Source organism: Papio anubis, chromosome 17, assembly GCF_008728515.1.
Source record: "Papio anubis isolate 15944 chromosome 17, Panubis1.0, whole genome shotgun sequence".
NCBI classification, from domain to species: Eukaryota; Metazoa; Chordata; class Mammalia; order Primates; family Cercopithecidae; genus Papio; species Papio anubis.
In genome coordinates this window covers 914,050-938,129 of record NC_044992.1, presented here as the reverse complement: position 1 = coordinate 938,129, position 24,080 = coordinate 914,050, and the positions used below count along the sequence as shown (strand labels likewise).

General features: G+C 53.2%; 1 protein-coding gene across 3 annotated transcripts in view; it reads left to right on the top strand.

Moving 5' to 3' along the window:
• The window catches only part of ABR (ABR activator of RhoGEF and GTPase), a 217,511-nt gene that overhangs the window by 36,316 nt on the left and 157,115 nt on the right, over positions 1-24,080 (top strand). The window contains exon 1 of one of the 3 annotated variants that reach the window (XM_031657234.1): positions 6,280-6,587. The exons of the other annotated variants lie outside the window; for them this stretch is intronic. Within the exon in view, the coding sequence (XP_031513094.1) occupies positions 6,527-6,587 (61 nt within the window). The 5' untranslated portion in view covers positions 6,280-6,526. Of the gene's footprint in view, positions 1-6,279; positions 6,588-24,080 lie in introns of those variants that run through there. 3 annotated transcript variants of the gene reach the window in all.

The window sequence follows — 24,080 nt, the reverse complement described above, 5'->3', positions numbered from 1 at the left end:
AAAGGTTCCCAAGATCTGTAGAGTTCTAGTCCAGGAGATCACTTGATCCACCTCTCTTTTCTTTTTTCTGAGATCGGAGTTACCCACGCCCCAGGCTGCGTGGTGGCAGAGATCTCGCTCACTGCAAGCTCTGCCTCCTGTGATTCAAGCCTGGCCTCCGCCTCAGCTCTCCCAAGTAGCTTGGATTGGCAGGTGCCCACCACCATGCCCAGCTACTCTTTGTATAGTAGAGACGGGGTTTCACCATGTCACGTGCTGGTCTCAACTCCCCTGACTCAGGTGACCTGGCCTCAGCCTCCCCAAAAGTGCTGGGATTACATGGAGCCACTGCCTGGCCTTCCCATGACACCGCCTACAGAGATGTGTGAACACTGAGGCTGGAAATTCTGGAGATTGGCCAGAGGTCAATGAAATGGGGTTTTGCCGGACTGGCATTTGGGAGATTGTCACTGGACTTTGTTTATTTGCCCTGTGGCACTGGTCACAGTAGATATTGGTTGAAACCAGCTTTCCTATTATCATCAGTGGTCTCCGGGAGGTTCCGGCAACGCCTGCCTCGCCTCCCCTGTAGCTCCTCCGACATTTCTTCCTCCCTGAGTTTAACTTTATCCTGTTCGTTCCTTCATTCAGTAATTGTCGCTCAATGCAGAGATTACCTACGGGAACCCCAGATTCAGGCTTGGTTCGTTTCCAAGCATCGCCATCTGCTAGTTAGTCAGTGGCTTAGCCTCTCTGCACCTCAATTCTGTCCTCGTGAAATGGAGATAATAGTAAATTGGCTTATTGTAAGGATTAGGTGAAATAAACTATGTAAAGGCAGTGCCTGGCACTTAAGAACCACTCAATAGACCAGGCACGATGGCTCACACCTATAATCCCAGCACTTTGGGAGGGTGAGCCAGGAGGATCTGCTTGAACCCAGGAGTTCGAGGCTGCAGTGAGCCAGGGATAACGACTGCACTCGTAGATCAAGTGACGGAGCAAGGATTCTGTCAAAAATAAATAAATAGAAAAAAGCACTCCATAGCTGTTAGCTGTCATTAATTTTATTTGTTCGATGTGCATTATTGAATGCTTATCTGCTGGGCTTCCTCCCGCAGAAAGCCGGATCTGGAGGCACAGTGTGTTATAGCTGCTGCTGAGCCCATCGAGCCTGTTCACCACTGGCGCCCCAGGCACGTCTGCCTCCAGTGAGGAAGGTGCAATCCTGGCTTATTTATTGCCTTTGAGACAGAGTCTTGCTTCTGTCACTCCAGGCTGGAGTGTAGTGGCACCGGGCTCTCGCTCACTGTAAGCCTCGGCCCCCGGTTCACGCCATTCTCCTGCCTCAGCTCTCTTGTAGTAGCTGGGATCGCCCGCACCCCACCACATACCCAGCTAATTTTTTGTAGTTTTTAGTAGAGATGGTTTCCGTTAGCCAGGATGATCTCATCTCCTGATTCCCCGCTGCAGGATCCCACGCTCCACTTTGGCCTCTCTCCTGAAGTGCTTGCCAGACTAGGCAGGAGTCACTTACCGCCAATATTTTGTGTATTTAGTGAGAGGTATGAGCTCTGTTAGCTACAGATGGTCTCACTCTGACCTTGTGATCCACCCCATCCCTTGCCTCCCAGTGCTGGGATTACAGGCTGAGCCACTGTGCCCAGCCCCTTTGAGAGTCTCTCACTCAGCCTAGCTGGTGCAGTGGCGGATCTCGGCTCACTTCCCCTGCAGCCTCCATCTCCTGGTTCGCCGCCATCTCTGCTCAGCCTCCCGAGTAGCTGGGACTACAGGCGCCTGCCACCACGCCCGGCTGAGTTTTTGTGATCTGCCCGCCTCGGCCTCCCAAAGTGCTGGGATTACAGGCGTGAGCCACTATGTCTAGCCCCGGCTTTTTTTTTGAGAGGGAGTCTCACTCTGTCACCCAGGCTGGAGTGCAGTGGTGCGATCTTGGCTCACTGCTGGGATTATAGGCACATGCCACCACGCCCAGCTAATTTTTGTATTTTTAGTAGAGGCAGGGTTTCACCAGGCTGGGCAGGCTGGTCTCGAACTCCTGACCTCAGGCTATCTGCCTGGGTCGGCCTCCCAAAGTGCTGGGATTATGGGTGTGAGCCACTGTGCCCGGCCAGTCCAGCTTTTAAGGAGCTGATGGGCCATTGAGGGCCAAACTCTTGGTGGTTTGGTCATCAAAGTCTATTTTTGGTTTTGGTTTTTCATTTTTATGTAGAGGGACCCACTCCCTCCCACCCACTGTGCATCCAGCCTCTGCACGCACCGGGGCTCCCTGCATGGCCCCTGCATGGGAACATATTTTTGTCATCAGTGCTGACCTCTGGGTGATCAAGGAAGCAGAGACTCCTGGGGCCTTCCTGTCGTGTGCAGTGGAGCTGAGCTGCTAACATGAGAAGGGAGGAAAAGTGGAGATACCCAGTTTTGGTTCTAGGGACTGTCCCCTTTTTTCCCTCTTGGTCAAGTGATTGGTGGAAGCAAGAGTTGCTTGTTGGAGAGGCCGTGAGTAGCACATGCTTGGGAATTAGGAGCAGGGCAAATGGCCTTGAAAATGGGATGTACCTTCTTCCCACTCAGCCCCTCATCATGAACCCAGTGCTCCTGGCAGTGCAAATAACCATGAAATTCCCTTTAAGTCCAGTGATGAGGCAGAAGCAGGCAGGTCACCCCGGGGCTGGAGAGCCGCAGACAGTCTGAGTGCACAGGCTGGTGGGAGGGCGGAGGAGGGTGGAGAGCACTGGCCCCATGGACTATCTGGGGAATGGTTACAGAAGGGGTCTGGAGGAGGCAGCATGATAGGTGGGGGTTCAGTGCCTTGGGGAGCACTGGCTGGTCCACATTTAGCTGAATCAGGAAGGTCTGTCTACCACAGCTCCCCGCTGCTCTGACAGATTGGGGTTGATGGCTGGGGTTAAGAGCACTTCAGGGTAGCATCATCTTTGGCAAAGCCCAGATGGGGACTCTTTTTTTTTTTTTTTTGAGACGGAGTCTTGCTCTGTCACCCAGGCTGGAGTGCAGTGGCGCGATCTCGGCTCACTGCAAGCTCCGCCTCCCGGGTTCACACCATTCTCCTGCCTCAGCCTCCCAAGTAGCTGGGACTACAGGCGCCGCCACCTCGCCCGGCTAGTTTTTTGTATTTTTAGTAGAGATGGGGTTTCACCAGGTTAGCCAGGATGGTCTCGATCTTCTGACCTCGTGATCCGCCCGCCTTGGCCTCCCAAAGTGCTGGGATTCCAGGCGTGAGCCACCGCGTCCGGGCTGAGAAGGACTCTTTAACTCCTTCCTTCCCAGTGCCTGATGTTGCATCTCCCCAACTCCTCAGTGCCAGGGATGTGGAGGTTTCTGTTCCCATCCCAAATCACTGTGGTGCTCAAAGGCTCACACGCTTGTCTGTAGGGCCGAGGTTAGCATCTGGCCGTGTGGTGTTAACATCTACTGGAAGCCATCCAACAAAGGCATCAGGGGAATCTCAAAGTGTCTGCCCTTTCCCGAGCCACGTTGTCTGAGACAGACGTCTGGAGATGGAAGCGGGTTGACAGGGTTTCCCAGAGGGTGGTCTCTAACCCCATGGACCCGCAGAGATTTCTCAGAACCTTCATTACCCGGTGATCCGCAGTTAGCTGGCTGTGGAGGCAGCATGCGTGGTGTTTAAGAGGATGAACAGGCCGGGCGCGGTGGCTTACGCCTGTAATCATGGGAGGCCGAGGCGGGTGGATCATGAGGTCAGGAGATCGAGACTATCCTGACTAACAAGGTGAAACCCTGTCTCTATTAAAAATACAAAAATTAGCCGGGTGTGGTGGTGGGCGCCTGTAGTAGCAGCTACTCAGGAGGCTGAGGCAGGAGAATGGTGTGAACCTGGGAAGCGGAGGTTGCAGTGAGCCGAGATCTCGCCACTGCACTCCAGCCTGGGCAACAGAGTGAGACTCTATCTCAAAAAAAAAAAAAAAAAAAAAAGAGCATGAACAGACTGCCAGGGTTCAAGTCCCAGTCCTCACTTGCTCTCTGGGTGGGTTACTCAGCTGCTCAGGGCCTCGGTTTTCTCACCTGGAAAATGGAGAAAACAGAGATAACAGTGACATTCACAGTGAGATCACGCTAGTGAACGAAGCACTAAGCCGGGCACACAGTAGGCATTCTGTGTGTGTTATTAGAAGTTTTCTTCCCTAGAGCCCTCAAGATTTGTCTCTCCCTCTACCCTCTATCGTGCTGTGGAGTGGAAGGTCCGAGAGTGCCAGGATTAGACAGAATGTAGACAGAAAAAAGCAAACTATGGCAATGTGAAGGAAAGCAACTGCCACATTTTAGCTTGGAGGATGCTGAAAATAGCTTGTTCAAGCCTTTGTAGATAAAAATGTAAAATGTACGCAAATGTATGTGACTCACACAGAAGCATACATCCATGGCTCCTTCACAGTCAGCGCCGGATGTGGCCATCAGGAAAACCCCGCAGTGTGGGGAGAGGGCCCGGGCTGTCTTGGTGGTTGTTGTTTTGAGGAGGGGACTGTACTGCTGCCTCCTGGGCTGGTGGCTCCTGGTGGCGGCAGCTCACGCCCCTGTTTCCACCTTTCTTCTGGGTCTTCTGAGTGTTCCATGTGGAAAGAAGAGACGCCCTTGGCCCCTCATGGCTCCTCCAGCCTCGCGGTCCTCCGAGAGCCTGCTCGTTCCCTTCCCATGCCGAAGCTCTATTTCTGGAGCATCTCATTGGAGATGCACGCCCCCTCCCTGCCAAGCTCCAGGTGCCTGCTTGGCCCTCCCAATCCTGTGTGCCAGTCAGGGACGGTGGGAGGGTGACAGCTGCAGGGAGGGGCGGCAAGAGAGCGCTGGTGCCTGACCAGGAGGATTGGGGCGGGGGGAGCCCAGGGGACGCAGGGAGGGGCTAATAATATTGAAAACCACTTCTGCTGCAGGCACCTGTAGAGGCTTCCCCACCCAGAGCATCATCCCCTGCGTCTCCCAGGGGCTCCCCAGCCTGTGATGAATGGGTGACCCCCATCTCCTCAGGGGCAGCTGCAGAGGCCTCTGCTCAAGCCGCTTATGGGGCTTCCTCTCAGCATCCTGGGGGAGGAGCTGCTTCTCCCCTTAAGAAGCAGATATGTGTGTGTGTCTGGAGTGACGAGGACCGACCCCCACGCCCCTCCAGCGTTCTGCAGGTGCTGACCACACCCGGGCCCGGCAAAGGCCAGGCTGACTTAGCCTTCCTGGTGGGCCTCTGTAGGGCTGGGCTCCAAGAAGCTTTTCCCCTTAAGCTGCCTGGGGATGGGGTGGGGTGGGGACAGCTCCGGGATCTAAACTGTTACTCTGGGGTACCGGGCACCCTGGGTGGTCCCCACTGCTTCCCTTCCCCTGGGTTCAGGAAGGGGCTTCAGCCTCACTGCCCTGGACCCCGCTGGCCTGACTCCCCTCCCCTCCTTCCCTGCTGCAGGGTCACTTGGCCCAAAGAGGTCTATGTGGAAGCTGCCATGGCTGCCACAGAACCAGCCCACGGGAGACAGGCATGGGGCCCCCAATCTCTTCACTGCCCTTGGGCGAGGGGGTCTTCGTTAGAGGGAATTTCGTCTCTAAACGTTCTGTACTCAGGCGTCTTAACCCGACTTCCCACCATTTGTAGGTGATGATGCAAACAGGATTCGGGGTCGCCAGAAGGGGTCCTGGAGGGGAACACGTGGAGTCCCTGGTGCTTCTCCTGGCTCCAGTTTGTCCTCCGCCCAGCAGGGGCACATGTGGGACTGTCCTGGCCCCCACGGCCCCGGGACTTCGGCCCTCCAGGGTCTCCAGCCGCCCCCCTCCATGTGTGGCGGGAACGGCCGCGCTCTGAGGTCAGGGGTGTGGAAAGGGACGAGCTGGGTTAGGTTCGGGAGGAGAGAGGCGCCTCCGCGGCGCGCAGGACGTTCACCTCGTGGGTGCCGCAGCGGGTCTGGCTGGGGAGGGGCCCGGCCGCGGTTCCCGCCCCCGAAGCCGCGCTTGGAGATCCCGGGCGGGAGGTGATGTCACCCCTGCGGCGCCCGGGCCCCCCACGGCACCTGGTCTGCGGGTCGCCAGGATCCTGCTGAGCCCGGCGCGGGGGGGGCGAGGGGGCCTAGGTCTGCGCCGCCGCCCGGAGACCCCCGAGACCCCCGCGGCCCCTCCTCGCCCGGTGCCAGAGCCCCGCTGCCCGGTTAGCCCGGCCGGGGGCGTCCTGCGGGGGGCGGAGCCTCGAGGAGATTGGTCCCGCCCTGCCCCCCGCCGCAAAGCCCCGCCCCGCCGCGAAGCCCCGCCCCCGCCCCGCCCCCCGCGAAGTTGCTCGTCGGCTCCAGGATCCGCAGCTGAGCTCCGCGCGGCCGCAGGGGCCGGGAGGGTTCGGGAGGGTTTTGGGGGCGCCCGCCCCGCCCTCGCCCCCGCCCCGGCCGCTGCGCGCTCCTCCCGGGGACCTGGTTCCAGGCCTCCTCGCCCCGCCGCGCTCGCAACTTCGGCCTCCCCCGGCTCCCGCCCGCCCTCCCTCCTTTGTTGCGCGATGAGGGTCGGGTTTCGGATCTGACCGAGCCGCCGCCGCGGGATGGAGCCGCTCAGCCACCGGGGCCTGCCGCGCCTGTCCTGGATCGACACCCTCTACAGCAGTACGTGCGCCGGGCGGGGGCGGAGCGGGGGCGGGACCCCAGGATCGAGGTCGGGACCCCAGGATCGGGGCTGGGACCTCAGGCGCCGGACTGGTCTGGGGGGCGCGGGCGGGTGCGGGATCGGGGTCCGGATTGGGGTCGGGGTGGGAATCAGCATCAGGGTCGGGACCCAGGCGCCGGGCTGGTCCTGGGGGCGCGGGCGGGGGTCCCCAGAGCGGATTCCCGCGGGCCGGGGGCGGGGACCGTGGGCGGACCGAGCCGAGAGCTGTACCCCCCTTCCCACCTGTTGTGAATCTGGCCTCTGCGAGCCTCGGGTGAGGGAGACCCTTCGGGGTGCTGCCCCCGCCCCCGGACCAGCAGCTTCTCTGTCCAGGCTGAAGCCTAAAAGCCATTTTGAGAAAGTCGTTGGCACCCGAGTTTGCCACCCAGGGGCACTGGGGCTGTGTGGGGTTCGGGGCCCGGGGGTTCGGGGCAGGGGTGGGATCGAGTGGGAGGGGAGACGGTGGGTACAGATATCCGCGGGGGCCCTTTGGATGTGGGAGCTGAAAATCCCGGGCTCAGCAGTCTTTCCTGCCAGCCTCATCACCACCCCCACCCTCATCATCACCACCACCCTCAGAAGGGAAAAAAAAAAAACAAACCTTCTCGAGTTCTCCACCCCCTCGCTCCCAAATCTGCCTGGGTCATGTGATTGGTCTTGCGTGGCCCCAGGGGACACATAACTGATCACGGGTAATGGGGGGGCTTGGGGCGATCGGAGAGCCACCCCCCCACCCCACCACCGCACCTTTCGCGGGTGCTAGAATGGCACCGCCCCTTCTCTCCACCCCTCCCTGAGACACCTTCGCTGGATGCGCTCAGGGATTAGGAAGATGGTCCTCCTGGGCTTACATAGTGGATTTCACCCTTCCTAAGGCCCACGTGAGTGGGACCCTCCCACTCTCTCAGCTCATCTTCCAGGCAGGAGTTGGGGGAGGCGGGTGGGGCCAGGTGGAGCCTGGTTCAGCCTGATTCTAGGCACTGGATGCCATAGAACAGGAGCATTTGTTTTGTTTTAATTTATTTATTTATTTATTTATTTTGAAACGGAGTCTGGCTCTGTCACCCAGACTAGAGTGCAGTGGAGGATCCTGGCTCACTGCAGCCTCTGTCCCCTGGGTTCAAGTCTCTGCTCACTGCAGCCTCTGTCCCCTGGGTTCAAGTGATTCTTCTGCCTCAGCCACCTGAGTAGCTGGGATTACAGGAACCCACCACCACATCTGGCTAATTTTTTGTATTTTTACTAGAGACGGAGTTTCACCATGAGGTCAGGATGGTCTCGAACTCCTGACCTCAGGTAATCTACCGGCCTTGTCCTCCCAAAGTGCTGAGATTACAGGCATGAGCCACCGTGCCCGGCCAACAAGGGCATTTTTAAGCGTCATCCCAGCTAGAGTTCCTTGATAAGTCATATGGGGGGGGGGGGGAGGAGTAGAAAAGGGTGATGCCTCGAACCCCAGAGTCTTACCCTGGAGGCTCTGTGGTACCCAACATTTAACCTCTGACCTCAGCATCCCCTTGGGTCCAGGTCATTCCCTGTATCTTCTTCTCCACCCGCCTCCTCCTCCATCCCACGTTCCTTCCTCTCCTCCCCCCAGGAGCTGTCCTTGTGATGGTTCATTCTGCTTTAGTTTCTCAACATCAAAGGGGCAAAGCCGGATCCCCTGGGTGTGGGTCCTGTGCCAAGTGCCGCCGCTCCATCTGCTGCTTCCCCTGCAGAGGCCAGCGTCGTTGAGTGAAGGTCACGGCCCACGGCTGTGTGGCATGTGTGTGCACGTGTGTCTGCATGAATGGGGGCATACATCTGTTCAGAGCACCAGTGCAGATCAGCTCCTGACCCGAAGGCAGGATTAGTGACCCTGTCTTAGCTGTGCGCTTGCAAACAGCTTGCAAACAGCCGTCGTAACAATGCCTCAGATTCACATGTGCTTAGGTTCCTGAGTATTTCTGGCTCTTTGCAAAACCCAGTTCTTGTTTCCCTATTTCCTGAAGTCTGGAATCCTATGGAAACCTGTCTCTAGCTTTCTGTGTGGCAGAAGAAGACTCCCCTGACCTGATCATTTCCAAGGCTTCCATAGCCCACCCTCTTTCCCCCATGCCTGGAGCAAAAAAGCAAAATTGCCTGAGGCCACCTTACAAATTCCTGACCAGAGGAATGCCAGAAAAGGGAATTAGGCCAAGGCCTCTTAGGGGGCTCTGTTGGGCAGCCCTGATTCAGGCAGACTGGCACCTGGGTTGTCGACCCTCCTGCTGCTGCCCTGGCCTCTGGGCGGCTCCTGGGGTGGCCTGGATGGTGGGTGGGAGGGGGCACTGATATGGCTGCAGTGTGAGGAGTCCCTGCCTCCCTCTTCTGAACATCTTATTGGAGAGCTGTAGCAGGAGGCTTCCTGGGGAGGTGCTGTGCAGTCATGTTTGGGCTGTTAGCCATCAACTTTCCTCTTGACAAGAGCCTAAATTAAAACAAATACCCGGGCTGTCATTTGCCTGGCAGCATGGTTTTGTGGCTCCCAGAGGAAGTTCCTCTGCTTCTCAGGAAGCTGTTTGCTTACCAGGCTCGCAGTCCTGGGTGACAATTCTCCACAAATGCCAGATCCATAGGGAACTGTAAAGGTGGTATACACAGGGCGTAGGGCGGCAGTGTGACTTTGAGATGGGAATGACTCAGTGGTAGAGGTTCCCTGCCTTCCCCTCTCTGAGCATTGTTCCTGGTGACAATGATAATAGCATTTCCAGAGCACCTGCTGAATGGCAGGCACTGGGATCAGGCACTTTCCCTCCCTCCCTCCCTCCCTCCTCCTCCACCCTCCCTCTTTCCTTCCCTCCCTCCTTCCCTCCCTCCCCCACTCCCTCCCTCCTCCTCCCTCCCCCTCCCTCTTTCTTCCTTCCTTCCTTCCTTCCTTCCTTCCTTCACCTTCCTTCCTTCCTTCCTTCCCTTCCTTCCTTCCTTCCTTCCTTCCTGTCTCTCTCTCTTTTTCTCTCTTTCTCTCTCTCTCTCTTTCTCTCTTTCCTTCTTTTCTGAGACAGGGTCTCCCTCTTTGCCCAGGCTGGAGTACAGTGGTGCGACCTCAGCTCACTGCAACCTCTGCTTCCTGAATTCAAGCAATTCCCCCACCTCAGCCTCCTGAGTAGCTGGGATTACATGTGTGCACCACCACAACCCAGCCAATTTTTGTAGTTTTAGTAGAGATAGAGTTTCACCATATTGGTCAGGCTGGTCTCGAACTCCTGACCTCAGGTCATCTTCCCACCTTTTCCTCCCAAAGTGCTGGGATTACAGGCGTGAGCCACTGCGCCCGTCGTGTGCTAGGCACTTTCTATCCATTCTCTCCAAACCTCACAACTCTGCAACTCTTACAGATTAGGAAAGAGAGGCTCAGTTAGCACAAATCATATACCTAAGATCACATAAGTAACAACTAGCTGAGCTGGAGTTCAGATTGTACCCTAGAATAATGAGGAGGACCCTGAGTGCCACCTCGGTATGTCTGAGTTTATTCAAGGCCTTGGAATGTCACGGACTGGGGGGCACCATTCTCTACAGTCCTCTTTGGCAGAGTTCTCCCGGAAACGGTCTGGCAGAGTAAATGACTTCAATGGATCTGACCCCAACCTGGCCCTGTGCCTCTTGTAGGACCTGGGGGCTGGGCCTGGAGCCCAAGCAGGGACAGCGGAGGCTCTGTCTGGGTTCACTGAGGCTGGTGACTCTCTGCTCCTAAGGTACCAGCCTGCCAGCCAGCCCCTCCCCTCACACACTTCTTGCCTTTGGGGTTGGCAGTTCATTCTTTCTGGTTTTGCCAGGAGGAGTGTGCCCACTTCCATCACAGGTTTGGTGGTCGTTTGATGAGGGGTGGGCAGCAAACGCCCCATCTCTCCTATGGTAGGAGTCCTGAAGGGCTGGGGTAAGTGTGATTTGTCTGACTCAAGGAGAAGGGTTGGATCTCAGCTGCCAGGGACTCTGGGACTGATGGGAGCAGAGTCCTTTGCCTGTGGAGTGACAGATGGTTTCAGACATCCCCCAGTTCCTGTGTCTGCACCACTCATTTGCCTGCATTAATGTAGCAATGTCAGTTTCACCCCTCAGTACCTTACCTAGATTCTCTCCCTGGGGCTGGTCTGATGCTCTCTCTGAGGCTCTTTCTTTTGTTTTTGTTTTTTTTTTGAGACAGAGTCTCGCTGTCTCGCCCAGGCTGGAGTGCAGTGGCACGATCTCGGCTCACTGCAACCTCCGTCTCCCTGGTTCAAGTGATTATCTTGCCTCAGCTTCCTGAGTAGCTGGGATTAGAGGAGCCCGCCACCACGCCCGGCTAATTTTTGTATTTTTAGTAGAGATGGAGTTTCACCATGTTGGCCAGTCTGGTCTCCAACTCCCGACCTCAGGTGATCCACCTGCCTTGGCTTCCCAAAGTGCTGGGATGACAGACATGAGCCACTGCGCCCTGCCATGTTTTCTTGGTTATAAGCCCTCTATGTCTTTTACCACCCTTTCCACTAAACACTTACCATCTTCTCTTTGTTTTTATTTTATTTTTCATTTTCCCAATCCCATGGGATTAGATTGGATTAAATTAAGTTCTGCGGAGTAGCCCAAAATGGGGGCGGAGCTGTGCTCTGAAACTTTCTCTGTCCCTGGGATTCTCCAAGCAGATCCGGATTAAGACATACGTGTGCCCCAGGCAGGTTGATTATCTGGCACCTCTTCAAATGGAAAATCTTTATATTTGGGTTTAGGACTTATTTAGAGGAGAGGCAAAGGCTACATTTAAAGCCTCTCCCTTTTCCATTTCAGCCTCCATTTGGTCCCAAGTAATTTAGTCCTGGTCTCAAACATACCTTCCCTACTGAGCCAAGCAAGAGCCTGCAGTGACTTGGCCCTCATGGAAGGCAGAACGTGACCATCTGTTGTTACTAGAGCCTGCCTTTTGGAGCTCACTTCTCTTACCCCAAGCAACATTTCCAAGGGCGATTTCAGTCTCTTGTGGTATTTTCTTGCCCTTTATAGACTCAGTGCCTCATCCATGGGCCAGGAAAGTATCTGGGGCAGTGGGGATGCAAGCCTGTCTCCAGGTGATCATGAGCCTGCCTCAGTTTCTCATCTGAGCCCTACGTTTCCTACACCAGGGACCAGGCCACCTGACTGACAGCCTGTGTGCGTTTGATCAGAGCAGCTCAGTTCTCGCGGCCGTATCAGACCACTCCACGTGTGCTGGTGAGCGCCTGCTGGCGGATGTTCACATGTTCTCTGAATAGCCCAGTAATTTATTCCTTTTTGTCAGCACCGGCCCATAATCGTCATGGCTGCTGGAGTCTCAGAGGTGGGGCTGACAGAAGAATTAAGTCATCTACTCAGAGAAACTGAAGTTTTTGTGGTCGTGATTGTTGCTACTGTTGTTCTTTGGGAAAAGGAAGGAAATTTGTGGAGAATTGGCTGGAAGATGCTGTTAGGAGGCTGGAAGATGGGGAATGGTGAGGAGGCTCTGCCTCACTCTTGGGGTAGGATGGAAGACTTGTTCTCTGTCTGAGGTACGATCTGCTTTCTGGGACGATTCCGGTACCTTCCTTGTGCCCGTTCCTCTGAGGGAGGGCATGACGGCTCTCATGGGGGTTGTGTGGATTAATTCATATGTATAAAGTGCTTTGAAGGTGAGGAGTGCTGTTGAGCTGCTCAGCTGGCTGGCTCATCCGCTCTTCATCCGGGAAAGCCTTGAGGGACTGGGAAAGGCTGGCACGTGACTTAGGAAGGGGCAGGGAATGTGGCAAGGGGACTGGCAGGAACGGTATTGGACCAGCTTTGAGGCGGCGCCTCCCCAGCGGCTCCTGCACAGGCCCTCCATAGGTTTTGGTTGCCTGAGTATGGGCAGGAAAAGAAAACTCAAGTTCTTGGCTCCTTGAGCTCCTCCCCCAGCAGAAATCCCTGTTAGCTGAAACCTGTTAGCTGGCCCGTTCACGAGCTTCCTGGTGTGTGGATCTGGTCATTGTAGTTGCTTGTAGTGGAGTCAGAGACCCCCAAGGGAGTCTTGTGCTTTGCTAGGGTGTGTGATTGGAAGACTTCACTGCCAGTGTTTGCGGCAGCTGTCTGGCTCAGCTTGAGCCCTTTGGGGCAAACCGAGGGCAGGCAGCTTCAAGACAACCCCGCACCCGCTGACCCTGCCAGGCCCGCCCAGGTGGTGGCAGGTGATAGTGATAATGTGTGGGGTGGGCTGAGGTGATGTGGGGTGGGCTGAGGTGTGTGTGGGGTGGGCTGGTGATGTGTGTGGGGTGTGGGCTGAGGTGATGTTTGGGGTGTGGGCTGAGGTGATGTGTTGGGGGTTGGGCTGAGGTGATGTGTGGGGTGTGGGTTGAGGTGATGTTTGGGGTGTGGACTGAGGTGATGTTTGGGGTGTGGGCTGAGGTGATGTGTGGGGTGTGGGCTGAGGTGATGTTTTGGGGTGTGGGCTGAGGTGATGTGTGGGGTGTGGGCTGAGGTGATGTTTGGGGTGTGGGCTGAGGTGATGTGTGGGGGGTGGGCTGAGGTGATGTGTGGGGGTGGACTAAGTAATGTTAGGAAATGTAAACTGAAAGTAATATTTAAAGTATGAAACTAAAGTAATATTAAAAGTAGAACTAAAGTAATATATTAAAAGTAAACTAAAAGTAATATTTAGAGAGTGTGATTTGAAGTAATGTATTAGAAGTAGACTAAAGTAAATATAAAAGTAGACTAAAGAAGAGTAATGTAAGTACAAACTAAAAGTAATCTTTAGGAGTAAACTGAAGTAATAATATTTAGGAAGGAGTATGAAACTAGCAAAGAGTCATATAATGAGAAATTAGAAGCTGAAACACAAATATTTAGAGTATGAAACTGGGAATCATAAGTATAAACTAAAAGTAATGTATTATTGAGTAAACTAAAAGTAATATTAAAGTAAGCTAAAAGTAATGTTAAAGTATAGAAGACTAGGAAGTGATGTAAGTGGAGTTAAAGGGAAGTGATATTTGGGAGGTGGGCTGAGGTGATGTTGGGGGTATAGGCTGGGGAGGTGAAGTCATTTAGAGGTGTAGGCTGAGGTGATGTTTGGGGTGTGGGCTGAGGAGTGATGTGGGGTGGACTGAGGTGGTGTGGGGTGGGGCACAGGGTGATGTTTGGGGTGTGGGCTGAGGTGATGTGTGGGGTGGACTGAGGTGATGGGGTGTGGGCTGGGGTGATGTGGGGTGGACTGGGGTGATGTGGTGGGTGTGGGCTGAGGGTGGTGTGGGGTGGACAGGGTGGTGAGGTGGGGCTGAGGTGATGGGGAACATGGTGGTGGGTGGGGGCAGGGGACGGACATGGTGGGGAGCTGGGGTGGTGTGGTGGGGACTAATCTTTGGGAATGGTGGGAAGTGAATAGCTGGGACTAGAGTTGAGAGGGCAGTGTCATTGGGAACAGACTAAAGGCTGACTCTGAAACTGGGAATGTGCTGCAAACACAAGGCAGACAGACTGAATATTTAGGGTGAAACTACAGAATTCATGGAGCAGGCAGGGCCAAAGAGTATAGGCTGAGGTAGTGGCAAGGGAGTGAACTGAGAACGAATGTTGCCAAACTGAGTGAGCTGTTGAGATGGACACAAGAAACAGCTGTGAAGTAGACAAAGAGTAATATTTAGGAAATTAATAAACTAAAGTAATGTCTTTAAGTATAAATTAAAAGTAATGTATGTTAAAGTGAACTAGTAATGCTCCTGAGTAGACTAAAGAGTAATGTAAAATGCAAACTAAAGTAATGTTAAAGTATAAACTAAGAAGTAATATTTAAAAGTAAACTAAAATCATATATATAGAAATCACAAAGTAAGTTAGGAGTATAAACTAAAATCATAATAGAGAGTGTAAACTAAAGTAATGTAAAAGTAAACTAAAGAAGTAATGTATTAAAAGTAAACTAAAAGTAATTAAAAGTATAAACTAAAGTAATCTCTCTAAAATAAATTAAAAGTAATATTTAAAATCTGGAAACTAAAGTAATATATTAAAAGTAAACTAAAATGTCTCAAAATAAATAAAAGTATCTTAAAATTATAAACTAAATGTCTTCAGTAATTAAAGTATCTTATTTAAAATCTCAACTAAAATATCTTAAAATGCTCAGCTTAAAATGTCTATTAAAAATGCAGCTTAAAAGTAATATTAAAATGTAACTAAAGTAATCTTAAAGAGAGTAGGCTGAGGTGATGTGTTAGGGGTGGACTGAGGTGATGTTTGGGGTGTGGGCTGAGGTGATGTGGGGTGGGCTGAGGTGATGTTTGGGGTGTGGGCTGAGGTGATGTGTGGGGGTGGACTGAGGTGATGTTTGGGGTGTGGGCTGAGGTGATGTGTTGGGGGGTGGACTGGGGTGATGTGGTGGGTTGGACTGAGGTGATGTTTGGGGTGTGGGCTGGGGTGATGTGTTGGGGGTGGACTGAGGTGATGTTTGGGGTGTGTGGGCTGAGGTGATGTGTTGGGGGGTGGACTGAGGTGATGTGTTGGGGGGTGGACTGAGGTGATGTGTTGGGGTGGACTGAGGTGATGTGTTGGGGGTGGACTGGGTGATGTGTTGGGGTGGACTGAGGTGATGTGTTAAAAGTAGACTAAAAAGTAATATATTAAAAGTAAACTAAAGTAATATTTAAAGTATAAACTAAAATCTATATATATAAAGGAAATAAACTAAAAAGTAATATATTAAAAGTAAACAAAAGTAATATATAAAGTAAACTAAAGTAATATAAAAGTAAATTAAAAGTAATAGGAAAATCTAAAACTAAAAGTAATATTAAAAGAAAATAAACTAAAAGTAATAAAATTAAAACTAAAGAAGTAATGTATTAAAAGTAAACTAAAGTAATATAAAGTAAACTAAAAAGTAATATTTAAAATTATAAAACTAAAATGTCTCTCCAAAAGAGTAGAACTAAATGTCTTAAAATGCTCAAACTAAAATGTCTCAAAATGGAACTAAAGTAATAATATAAATAAGGCAAAAATGAAATCTCAAAATCGTCAAAAATGTCATAAATCGCGCTTAAAAATGTCGAAAGCTCGTCAAAATGTCTCGAAAATCGAAACTAAAGTAATAAAGTCAGACAAAAATGTCTTCGCGTCTCGATTAAAATAAAATCGTCTAAAGTAATCAAAAATGCGACAAAGTAATGTTAAAATCTAAAACTAAAATGTCATCGTTAAAATAAATTAAAGTAATCTTAAAATCTAAATTAAAAATATCAAAAATCGGCTTAAAATGTCAAATCGCTTAAAATGTCTTAAAATCTCAGCTAAGAAATATCGTGAACTAAAAGGTAATATTTAAGGTATAAACTAAAGTAATTAAGTAGACTAAAGTAATATTTAAAGGTATAAAACTGAAGTAATGTAAAGGTAGAACTAAAGTAATGTAAAGGAAGTAAGAACTAAAAGTAATATTTAAGTATAAAACTAAAGTGATATTAAAGTAGACAAAGTAATGTATTAAAAGAGATAAACTAAAGTAATATATTAAAAGTAGAACTAAAGTAATGTAATTAAAGTAGACTAAAGTAATATTTAAAGTATAAAACTAAAGAAGTAATCTTAAAGTAGAACTAAAGTAATGTATTAAGATAAACTAAAGTAATGTAATAAAAATGGAACTCAAGAAGTAATATTAAAGGAAATAAACTAAAGAAATATCTTGGAGGTGTGGGCTGAGGTGATGTGTTGGGGAGTGGACTGAGGTGATGTGTGGGGGGTGGGCTGAGGTGATGTGTTGGGGGTGGGCTGGGGGTGATGTGTTGGGGGGTGGGCTGAGGTGATGTGTGGGGTGGGCTGAGGTGATGTGTGGGGGTTGGGCTGAGGTGATGTTTGGGGTGTGGGCTGAGGTGATGTGTTGGGGGGTGGACTGAGGTGATGTTTGGGGTGTGGGCTGAGGTGATGTGTTGGGGGTGGACTGAGGTGATGTGTGGGGTGTGGGCTGAGGTGATGTGTTGGGGGTGGACTGAGGTGATGTGTGGGGTGTGGGCTGAGGTGATGTGTTGGGGGTGGACTGAGGTGACGTGGGGTGGGGTAGAGTATCCTCTCCGTTCTGTATTCTTGGTACTTTCCTCATAGTGACTGTACGGGGTGGGGGGAGAGTTCTGCAGCTTGCCCATCTCTAGGGTTGTGACAGGGGGAGGCTCTTTGTGACATGTGATCTCGGCTCGTCTCCACAAGTGAGAAAGTCCATTGCTGCTCTGGGGAATAACTTGCTTTTTTTTTTTTTCTGTTTCTTTTTTTTTTTTTTTTTTTGAGATGGTGTCTCGCTCTGTTGCCTAGACTGGAGTGCAATGGTGTAATCTCGGCTGACTGCAACCTCCACCTCCTGGGTTCAAGCGATTCTCCTGCCTCAGCCTCCCGAGTACCTGGGATTACAGATGCCCACCACCATGCCTGGCTAATTTTTGTATTTTTAGTAGAGATGCGGTTTTACCATGTTGGTTAGGCTGGTCTCGATCTCTTTACCTCGTGATCCACCCACCTTGGCTTCCCAAAGTGCTGGGATTTCAGGCGTGAGCCACCGCTCCTGGCCCGGGAGTAGCTTGCATTTCTTAGGGCAAGATATGGTCAGCTGGGGACATGGTGATGCTGGGAGGCAGTGGGAATGTTCCACTGGTCCCTGAAGCTTGAGGAGAACCTGACCCAGACCTTGTGAAGGGGGGAGGGAGAAAGAAATCAGGGCAATAGGCAGGCTATGGAAGGCACCCCCATTTGGAGGCTGAAGATAATGCCCAGTCCTACCCCTGCCTCGGCATTTGGCAAAGAGTCCTTTGAACCAGCTGAGGCCGTGACTACTTGTGGATGGGGCAGCAGGTTCTCTGTCCCCGGATCGAGACCTGACTGGGGCCTCTCACTCAGTTTTCTCATCCAGGCTTTGTCCTGCATCCTCCTCCTGCCCTTCCTTCCTCCCCACATACCAGAGCAAAAGATGAATCTGGGTTTACCGGCCAGACGGAAAATGTCAGAGTCAGCCTGGGCTTCAGTAGATGGGGCCAGATGGGGTGGGCTCTATGGTGACCTGATTGATTGATTGGGTGCCACTCCCCTCTTTCTTCTTTTTTTGAGATGGAGATTCACTCTTGTTGCCCAGGTTGGAGTGCAATGGCATGATCTCGGCCCACTGCAACCTCTGCCTCCCGGGTTCAAGCAATTCTCCTGCCTCAGCCTCCCGACTAGCTGGGATTATAGGCATGTACCACCATGCCCAGCTAATTTTGTATTTTTAGTAGAGATGGGATTTATCCATGTTGATCAGGCTGGTCTCGAACTCCCGACCTCAGGTGATCTGCCTGCCTCAGCCTCTCAGATTTCTGGAATTACAGGCATGAGCCGCGCCCAGCCTCACTCCCCTCCTTCTTGTCCCTGCCCTCACCTCTGATGCCTTCGTATGCCTCTAGGTCACAGGTGGACATGGCAGGTGTGATAGGGCATTTTGCCTAAGGTGAGCAAGGTCTCCAGAAAGGCTTGGGTGGCTGGGAGGCCTCAGGTAAACCAGAGCCAAAGGAGCTCAGAGTCCTTGTCACTCTGGGCAGCGTGGCTGTTGGCCTCCCCGGGGGCATCGGTGGAGCTGGTGCTGCCTAGGGAAGCCCGGTATTGACCAGGGATCTATGGGTTTACTCGGGGCTGTTGGGGAAGGATGTGACCATCATTACCTTCGTGGGATTGAAGGGCTGCTTCTGTGAGTGTTCTGGGCTAACCCCTTCCTCTTGGGCATCTGCTCCTGGGCAGCAGCAAAGGTTTAATGGGTCGAGATTATGGGGACCAAAGACGCGGTGTAATTAAGCCAGTTATTTCTCTGACTGGGAGCGTCTACTCCTCGCAGCCGCAATTGACTTCCTCACTTGTGGTTACCCCGTTCGGTGTGCACTACCTTGGGCCTAACAACCCATATGTCATCTTTTTGAATGAGTCTCTCCCTTGAAGGCGACGTTTTAGGAGAAAGACCCCTCTGGGAATTGTGGGGTCAGGGTGACAGTGTGTGCTATGCAAGGATGCCCCCTGGAGTTGTTCTGTGCAATGGCGCCCATGGGGGCCTCTTTGGGAACTGTGTCTGGGCTCTGTAGAGGGACATAGAAACCTCATCCTTGAGTCTCCCAGGATCCTGGGGCCCAGTGTAAAGAAAGTCCATCAGTCCTGCTGGGTTCATAGAAATTAGTTTCTAATTTGGTCTAGAAAGAATGGAAGAGACAGGCTGGGCACAGTGGCTCACGCCTGTAATCCCAGCACTTTGGGAGGCTGAGGTGGGTGGATCACCTGAGGTCAGGAGTTGGAGACCAGCCTGGCCAACATGGTGAAACCCTGTCTCTACTAAAAATACAAAAATTAGCCAGGCATGGTGATGCAGGCCTGTAATCCCAGCTACTCAGGAGGCTGAGGCAGGAGAATCGCTTGAACCTGGGAGGCGGAGGTTGCAGTGAGCCAAGATCACACCATTGCACTCCAGCCTGGGTGACAGAGTGAGACTCCATCTCAAAATAAACTAAGTTAATTAATTCAAGGTCACAGACTACAAGCCAGGAATTGTGCACTAGGTTGGCCCCGCTCTAAACTGTGCTCTGTCTCCCACATTCTTACCCTTCACAGCGGTGCCAGTGGAGGCTCCTTGACGCTGGTATTTCACTGAGGTTGATGGATCTGGGTTCATTTCTCTAGCTAGAAAGACAGTTGTGAAGGCTGCATCTTGCCTCCGACCCCCCATGATATGAGGAGACAGCCCTCTGCCCCCAGGTATCCTGGAAGCACTGGGAGCATCCACCAACGGGGCTGCCTCTTCCTAGAGGGATGAGCCTAAGGAAATCTCCTCATGGGCACTTGGAACCCACGTGCCCGCATTACCCACGTGCCCGCATTACCCACGTGCCCGCATTACCCACCTGACCTGCATTACCCACGTGCCCGCATTACCCACCTGCCCGCATTACCCACCTGCCCGCATTACCCACGTGCCTGCATCATTACCCACGTGCCCGCATTACCCACGTGCCTGCATTACCCACGTGCCTGCGTTACCCACCTGCCCGCGTTACCCACCTGCCCGCATTACCCACGTGCCCGCATTACCCACCTGCCCGCATTACCCACGTGCCTTTATTACCCACGTACCCGCATTACCCACCTGCCTCGCATTATTCCCACGAAATGCCCGCATTACCCACCTGCCCGCATTACCCACGTGCCCGCATTACACCACCTGCCCGCATTACACAAACACGTGCCCGCATTACCCAAACACAAACACAGAGAAAGGGAGAGTGAGAATAGACTTTGGCAGTTGGGATGGAGCAGGGCCAGTGCCCAGTTTCTAAAGCAAGGCCAGGGGCAAGGACATGGGGATTTGGCAGAGCCCAATCGTGCTGGCCTTGCTCTCCAGCCTTTTAAAATCCACCTCCACAGTTTTGAAAGGAGAATAAAGAGAGCCCTCAGCCATAAATCAGGCCACTGAGCACCAAAGTCCTCTGCTGAGGCCCAGGGCCTGCTGGGCTGCAGAGCCAGCTGCTGTGTTTGAACTCTCCCGCGTGCAGCATGTTAATGACGGGGTGGTGCAGACCCTCCAGACCCAGTCCCACACCCATGACCGCCCTCGAGCCCAGAGAGTCCCCCACAGAGAGGCCAGCCGCCTGGGGGGAAGCCTGTGTCTGGGGGGCTTACACCTTAGCAGAGCCCCCGTTGGCTGGGACTTCAAATCAAGCCAGACCTTTCTGTAGCTCTGGATTCTGGCCAGATGAAAGGCAACCCCTGACACAGATCTTTTGAGCCTGTTTCCCAATAGGAATAAAAGTAACAGCAATTGATTGGACACTTCACGGGTGCCACAGTCGAGCGAGTGTTCTCACGTTTGTGATCTCCTTTCATCTTCACAGTAAACCTATGAAAGGTTGTTACCCTGATTTGAAAGATAAGAAGGGGGATGGCCATTGTTCTTGGCCTCTGCTGGTGACTTCTGCCATGGGGGGCACCATGAGGGGGACACACGAGATCTCCTCTGCCCTCCTCTGCTCACCCTCTTCCTGTGTAGCAGAAGCTCAGTCATCCTCTGACTTTGCTAACGCCTCTGTCTAGACAAAACCCACGTCCTCCCTACCTCCTCTTTCCCCTGCAGGGCCAGCTTTGGTGTTAATGGAGCAGAAAGCCTTGGTAGTTACTTTGTGAATGCATCACGGGGAGGGTCCTGAGAGACCAGCTGGCGTCCACCCAGCCGCGTGGAACATCCACCTTGACTTGGTCGAGGCCAGCAGGCATTTTGCAGACCTCGTGGCAGCTCCTGACCCATGTTCCCCCTTGGGAGGCCTGGATGAGCTGGGGCCCCACGTGCCATGCTTGGGTGTAGAATCTTCAGAAGCCAAAGGCAGGAGCTGATTCGGTCTCCTGCTCTCTGGCAAGAGAGGGTGGAACACACATTGGCTGTCAGGAGAGCTGCTGCTTCTAGCTGGACGGCCCTGCTGCAGCCGGTCAACTGCCAGCACAGCCAGGCCCTTATCGGGGGTGCCTGCAGTGTCTGTTGTCAAGCCCCTCCCTGAGTTAAGGACCTTGTTCCCTTTCTAATTGCCTGTGGCTGAGCTAAACCCATTTTCTCTCCTTCCGTGGGTTCAGTGGGGTATCGCCTTTCCTGCCATATTCAGTCCAGACTGGGGGAGCCTCTTGTTATCCATTCCAGTTTCCTAGCACAGTGCCCGTTCTCTAGCCAGTAAGGCCCCTCACTTTCCTGCAAACCTTTGTGCTCCAAGGATCTCCTAACCAGCTTCAAGCCTCAACTCAGCTACCACCATCTCCAGGAAGCCCTCCAGGCCTGATTCGAGCACTGGTCTTAGTGAGATCCCTGGCTCAGAGTCCCTAATGCTGCTTGCTCTGGCTCACATCACCTAGTACTTTTTTTTTTTTTTTTTTGAGACGGAGTCTCGCTCTGTCGCCCGGGCTGGAGTGCAGTGGCTGGATCTCAGCTCACTGCAAGCTCCGCCTCCCAGGTTTACGCCATTCTCCTGCCTCAGCCTCCCAAGTAGCTGGGACTACAGGCGCCCGCCACCTCGCCCAGCTAGTTTTTTGTAATTTTAGTAGAGACGGGGTTTCACCGTGTTAGCCAGGATGGTCTTGATCTCCTGACCTCGTGATCCGCCCGTCTCGGCCTCCCAAAGTGCTGGGATTACAGGCTTGAGCCACCGCGCCCGGCCCACTTAGTACTTTCTTATCTTTTTTTTGAGACAGAGTCTCACTCTTGTTAACCCAGGCTGGAGTGCAACGGCGCAATCTCCACAACCTCTCGGCTCACTCCTACCTCTGCCTGCCAGTTAGTTAGTGATTCTCCTGCCTCAGCCTCCCGAGTAGCTGGGATTACAGGTGTGCGCCACCACGCTCGGCTAATTTTTGTATTTTTAGCGGAGACGGGGTTTCACCATGTTGGCAAGGCTGGTTTTGAACTCCTGACCTCAAGTGATCCGCCCGCCTTGGCCTCCCAAAGTGCTGGGATGACAGGCGTGAGCCACCGTGCCCGGCCGATACCATATTGCTTTCTAGTGTTTACCTGTGCAGTGTTTCATGGCAGTTGTCATCTCTTCTCTGCCAGACTCTCAACTCCTTAGAGACACAAAGGATAATAACAAAGGCTGCCGTGATAGGATGCCAGACGTTGTCCTGTGTGCTTTGCTAACAGTATCCCATTTAGCCTCCAGCTACCTGCTGAGTTCTTAGCCATTTTTATCCTGTTTCATGCTTCCCCAAGACTTCCCAGAGGTCACACAACACAGATCTGTCTGGATGCCTCAGCCTGTGTTCTTTGCCAGAAGTGCCCAATGCCAGGGTCTGGGGCATGAGACCCCAGGTTGGGGCCCAGGCCTCTGCATGTCTGAAAAACTCCTCAGCTTGCGCCCTCCGCTCGGGGGACCAAGCCTTCACCACGGTGGTTCTCCCTTCCCCACAACACCCAGCCAAGCACTGAGCAGGTGGAACCCTGGGAAATGCTGCTTTGTGGTTGGCTGGGGTCGGAGGTGGCTATGAAGAGAGGAAGCGCATTGGGGCTCTGGGTCTCTGGATCCAGCACTTGGGATGCCCCGGAGAGTCTTGGAGCAGGGAGGATCCAAGCAGGAGGTAGAGGTGGGTGTTAGGAGGGAAGAAGGGCCATCAGAAGGGGATACTGGAGACATCCAACCAGTGGCCTCTCTCTTCGCCCAGCCAGAGCTCAGTGCTTTGCCTCACCAGAGAAGATGAATCACTCGGGCATCATGGGGTCCCCCAGCCCCCGTGGAAGGTCCGCCATGATGCAAATGCAGGTTCTGATTTGGCAGGTCCGGAGCCTTGGATTCTGCATTTCTTTCTTCCTTTTGTTTGTTTGTTTGTTTGTTGTTTTTTGAGACGGAGTCTGGCTCTGTCACCTGGGCTGGAGTGCAGGGTCGCGATCTCAGCTCTCACTGCAGCCTCCTCCTCCCAGTTCAAGCGATTCTCCTGCCTCAGCCTCCCGAGTAGCTGGGATTACAGGTGCGTGCTACCACGCCCGGCTAATTTTTTTTTGTATTTTTAGTAGAGACGGAGTTTCACCGTGTTAGTCAGGCTGGTCTTGAACTCCTGACCTCAGGTGATTTGCCCACCTCAGCCTCCCAAAGTGCTGGGATTACAGGCGTGAGCCACTGCGCCCGGCCTGGATTCTGTATTTCTAGCAAGCCCCGGGTGAGGCCTGTGCTGCCCACACTGGGTGGGAAGAACCAGGCACTCATAGCATCTGCCCTCCAAGCCTTCGTAGCTCCCTCCTTCCTGCAGGATAAACTCTAAACTCCTTAGCACAACGTGGGAGCCTTTTCAGAGACTGGCTCCAACCATCTCCAGCCACAGCCTCCCCTCCTGGCCCCACTACCACACCCCCGGGCCTCCGGCCACACTGAGCCTCTCCCGGTTTCCCAGGCATACCACGCTCTCCCATTCATAGTTTGGTGCCTTTTGCACATGCTGTTCCTCTGCCTGGGGATGCTGTTGGCCTTTCTCAGCCAGGTCAAGAGGAGGCTGAATGTCACCTGCTTGAGTGTCAGGACCGGGGACTGGGCACTGGACCTAGACTCTTGGCCCTGGAGAGAAGCCCTCCACGGGGCTGCAGCCCTCCCCTGTCCCTGTGCACAGAAAAGCTCAGCCCTGCAGCCGCGTGGAGTCAGGCGACTTGGCTGTCCTGCTTTGAACGTTTGGCGTTCCTTATCACCTCTGAGTAAAAATAGAGCTGAGAATGACCGAAGTGAAACTCCACCTCGGGCTCTGGGAGAGCAGAGGTGGGACTGTGCTGGGGAGGGTGGGTGTGGGTACTCCGGGGGGCTGAGGCCATCTGCGTGGGCTCTGGGAGAGTGGAGGTGGGGACCGTGCTGGGGAGGGTGGGTGCGGGCACCCTGGGGGGCAGGGGCCGAGGCCATCTGCGTGGTCTCTGGGAGAGCAGAGGTGGGACCGCGCTGGGAAGGGTGGGTGCAGCACTCCGGGGGGCT